The 5,000-nt window shown below is 34.9% G+C and overlaps 1 protein-coding gene across 2 annotated transcripts in view; it reads right to left on the bottom strand.

Moving 5' to 3' along the window:
* Positions 1–1,442, bottom strand: part of LOC135202390 (kynurenine/alpha-aminoadipate aminotransferase, mitochondrial-like) — a 14,238-nt gene extending 12,796 nt beyond the window's left edge. Inside the window, exon 1 of one of the 2 annotated variants that reach the window (XM_064231769.1) lies at positions 1,282–1,442. In XM_064231769.1, the coding sequence (XP_064087839.1) occupies positions 1,282–1,427 (146 nt within the window). In that variant the 5' untranslated portion in view covers positions 1,428–1,442. Of the gene's footprint in view, positions 1–145; positions 293–1,281 lie in introns of those variants that run through there. The other variant, XM_064231770.1, reaches the window with a different exon arrangement.
* Between the last annotated feature and the right edge of the window lie 3,558 nt (positions 1,443–5,000).

Raw genomic sequence — 5,000 nt, 5'->3', positions numbered from 1 at the left:
GGGGAAATGGAACTATGGTTTACTTAATTTATTCGAGACTTAAAGTTCTGATTCGAGACATAACGTTCTGATTTGAGGGGGAGCTAAATCACCAACACACTTCTACCAGCGCTTTCTTGTCTCTTTGTTTCTTTCTCAGCTTCACCTCTTACTGCTCTTCTTCCACTGTCTGTTTTTCTGTGTTTCTCCTTTATACCCCGCGTCTTCTCCGGTGTCAGCCGTGACGTTATGTTTCTGGGCAGGTCCCACTTTGCATGGCACCTCCTCCACTGCTTCATTCCAACTTTTGGAGGTGTTTTAAGGAATCCCTGTTGGCCATTGGGTACTGCCCCTTTATAGGACGCCTGAAGGTTACTGGCGTTGATGGCATTTGATTGCCCAAATCATCTAAGCCTACCCCTGAAGGAGGGACTTATCTTGTTTGATTTTCCCCTCGAAGGAAAGGGGTTTCCCAGATGTTTCCCCTCGATTCGTTCTGGTGTCGCTCTTGTCTGACAGACTAGGGATTTATGGCTTTCAAATGCCAGTTCTGCGCACTTTTCTACAGACACAAAGAAATATATCTTCTCTTCGAAAAGTAAATTCTTTGTTATTTCAGTCGAACATACACACACGCACGCGCACACACACACACACACACACACACACACACACACACACACACACACACACATATATATATATATATATATATATATATATATATATATATATATATATAATATATATGTATATATATATATTATATATATATATATATATATATATATATATATATATATATATACACGGTAAATAATATTGCAAGAGTTCATATCATGCCCTTGTTCCCATTTTGTCTTTGTTGCTAATTTTTTCTTTCAAGCTTTATAAAAAATAATGGTAGGTATTCATGATAAGTCTGTTTGATGTTGAAAAGCTTTTTGATAAAGTCTACTCTCAGTAGGCATTAGAATTGCATCATTTTCATTCATTAAACTGATGACATTCTTACCAGACTTGAAAGTAATATTTTAATGGAAAAAACTTTAAACATAATTTCAGAGCAGTCAACAAGTAACAAAAAAATATCCAATAACAAAAATGGTAGATGTCTGTCTGTCATGAAATGTCTTCGTAACTTTGCCTCAAACACTCCATTATTTATTTAGATTTTTTTTTATGTATCTATGCAATATTCTTCTGATGAAAGCAAAACTAACTATATTATTTTAGACGCACGACACTGTCTCATGTGAGTCACAAGAGAAGCAACACGCGAGATTGTTTTCCAAAGCTTACCTTTTGTATATTGTCTTGTCAGCGCTATTAAGAATTGTGTTCTCGCAGAGCACCGAGCAGATTGTTACAGATTCGTCTTTAAAACCTCTTTTGCCGAGATGCAGTGCCGGAGCCTGGCAAGATTTAATTCTTTCCAAAACGGTCATTGTTACACCTTCTACAAGATGTGATTCTACGTAGTTCTTGCCGTGCCTTTGCATAAGTTGTTCGCGGTGGTAGACTTCTGTTTCTTAATATTATAGGTAAGACTTGGAAACAACCTTCTCAGTTCCAGGGGTCCTTTATTCCTCACGCCGTTGGACTGAGAATGTCGCGCATTTGAAATTAAAGAAGTTCAGGCGAAGATGCAATGCATTACTACCCTAATACAGTTCCTATATTCTGATGATGAGCTTACGTCTTCTCAATATATTTATTAATTGCTTAATTTATTTTTTTTATAAATGATCTCTGCTTTCTGAATTTCACATTACCTTCTGCTATTTCTTTCTGATGAACACTATATTCTCTAGAAGCTTGAATCTTGAGACAAAGGCCCTGCGGCCTTGTTCATTATGAAGAGGGTTCATCTCCGGAATAATAAAAATAATAATTTGTACCAACGGAGTTCCACAAGCAGCCATGGAAAGGTTCTGACGTAAAAGAATAGGTAAAATGTTATAAGTTGCCAATATTCCCCATTTTTGCTATGAAATCCATTTTGGGTTTTTCACACAAAAATGGCTAGGAAATGACAGAGAACTAAGAACATAAAAATACCAACCTAACGTAACCTAGGGATGTTTACTGGTTACAATTTTGCCGTATGAACAATGGAGGGGGTTGGGGGTGCCAGTATTGTCTTAATCTATAAGTTGTAATTGGATTAATTTTATTTATTTGATCATAGTGTCTATGGGGTTCAAAATAACGAGAATGAAGAGTTCTTTTCATAAATGTAGGTTACAATTTTATATCGTGTATTGGCAACTTATAAGAATAGCACCAAAGAATCTTTTATGTTGTTCCTCGTTGCATAAGTATTGAGACTCTTGGGTCGAGTGTTTGTTTCCTCGGCAAATAGCAGAACACAATGATGAAAAAATAGACTTTCTTACATGCACTACATAGAAAAACTTAATTAGTTTCTTGGCTATTATATACCTATTTTATACAAGATTCTAGAAGTAACAAGACGTGATCCGACTTCCAGCTTACTCGGGGCGCATGCTAAAATCTACAGATAAATACCCCGTTGTTTCACCGACGAAAATTAAAATAGATACGCTATATATTATTAGAAATATTTTTTCTGTACTGTTTAACATGCACATTATTCATTTTTTGCATTTTCATTCTAATAAATCAATCACTCGTAAGATTTTCGCTCCTGGTGAGGTTAAGTTTGATAATGAACAGGACAGCGAGAAGACTGGAAATCGTTTCTTCTTCTTATTTACACCAACGTTTCGGGAATCCTTTCTCATCTTCAGGGCTATAAGTAGAATTAATATTTACAATATTAAAAAGTATGCTGAAATAAGCTAACAATTACAAGAAATCTAGTTTTGTAATATAACAGTCGTTAAGCTATAAGTAAAATGAAGACTACAAGGCGACTTTAAGCTAAAATAAATTAAAACGCTACACAACTCAGTGAAATAACAGATCAAAAAGCAGAATAAAAAATGAATTTGGCAAAAATAAACAAGGAAAGCGTTTTGCCGGACTTACTGTTAAGAAAGAGATTTGGCTGTTAACTGATGGAGATTGGATTATTTGGAGAACAGAATAGTCAAAGGCGATGTTAGAGGAATTGTAAACGAGCGAGAGAGAGAGAGAGAATGTGAGTAATAGGCAGTTAGGCAACATGTAATGGTGTGGAGGTAGTTTGGTTGTTAATGGAAGGCGACAGTTTCTTGATGTAAAGAGATTCTAAAAGAAGGAGCGAAAGACAATCAGCCGTTTGACAGAGTATTTTGAAATTATTAAACATAACGTCAGTTTTACATGAATTTGAATGGTGCCTTATTGCCGAAAATTCTTTTGATTTTAAAATGCAGCCAGTGCGATAACTGACACCTCTATGGGAATCGATGCGGACTTTCAGTAAGCGTCGGGTAGATCCGACGTAATTTCCAAAATTACATTTTGGACAAGTATACTCATACACAAGGAAAGATTGCATCAACTCCGGAAGGGTGTCTTTGAAATTGAAAAGTCTGCCTATTGTTAAAGGGTTATTAAACACAAATTTGAATTTAACATAGGGGTACAAAGTGCCTGGCGCTGTTGTCAGTTCACGTCTAAAGGCTGCATTTTTAACATATGGCAGTGAAAAATGCATTAATTTCTTCGGAACATCAGGACACAATGAACTAGGCTTATAAATATTGTTTTAAAAAATTCGTTTTATAATTCTGTCAAAGAGGTCAGAAGGATAACAGTTATTCTCAGAAAAAAACTTTAAGAAAGGACATTTTATTGTGAAGACTATTTCATGAACACAGGGAATAGGCTCTGAATAAAAGTGTCTTTGCCGAATTCAGCTTGAATGTCATAGAGCAGTTACTAAAAAAGTTAAGACCCAAACCAGTGTACGTCTTTTTCCTAAAGATACCTGTGAGAAATCTCCCATTAAAACGTAAAATATTTATGTCCAAGAAAGGTCAGTGAATATCTAATTCCATTTCCATCGTAAACCTAATATTTTGATGAAAAATGTTAACACACTTAAAAAACATTTTAGCATGGAATTTTTCTTCAAACAATAAAAACGTGCCATATACGAATCTTCTATATAAAAAAAATAGGCCGCAATAACTCTGGGCATTGTCTAATTATTATTGTCCTAAGTTCCGAGGAAATTAATGTATTTTTCATTGCCATTTGTAAAAAATGCAGCCTTTAGACGTGAACTGACAACAGCGCTAGGCACTTTGTAGTACCCCTAGGTTAATTTCAAATTTGTGTTCAATAACCCTTTAACAATGGGCAGACTTTTCAAATTCAAAGACGCCCTTCCGGAATTGATGCGTTCTTTCGTTGGCTATGAGTATACTTATCCAAAATGTAGTTTCGGAAATTACGTCTCATCTACCCGACGTTTACTGAAAGTCAACATCCATTCTTATAGAGGTGTCAGTTATCGCACCGGCTGCATTTTAAAATCAAAAGAATTTTCGGTCATAAGGAACCATTCAAACGCATGTAAAACTGACATTATTATTATATAAAATAATTTCAAAATACTCTGTCAAACTACCGATTGTCTTTCACTCCTTTTAGAGTCTCTACACATCAAGAAACTGTCGCTTTCCTATAACAACCAAACTACTTCCACACTATTACATATTGCTAAACTGCCTATTACTCACATTTTCTCTCTCCCTCCCTCTCCCTTATTTTATTCCTGTAACATCACCTTTGACTATTCTGTGACTGTTTACCATCAGTTAACAGCCAAACCTCTTCACAGGAAGTCCGGAAAAACACTTTCCTTGTTTATTTTGTTATCTTTTTTTCTATCTGTTATTTCACTGAGTTATGTAGTGTTTTAATTTACTTTTACCTTAATATCGCTTTGTAGTCTATTTTACGTTAAGCTTAACGACTTTTATTACAAAACTATTTCTTATATAATTATTAGCTTATTTTAGCATACTTTTTAATATTGTAAAAATTAATTCCATTTATATTATAGCCTTGAAGATGGGAAAGTATTCCCGAAACATAGGTGT

This window comes from Macrobrachium nipponense, chromosome 30, assembly GCF_015104395.2.
Source record: "Macrobrachium nipponense isolate FS-2020 chromosome 30, ASM1510439v2, whole genome shotgun sequence".
Lineage (NCBI taxonomy): Eukaryota > Metazoa > Arthropoda > Malacostraca > Decapoda > Palaemonidae > Macrobrachium > Macrobrachium nipponense.
The sequence above is the reverse complement of the archived record's forward strand: the minus strand, read 5'-3'. Positions and strand labels throughout refer to the sequence as shown.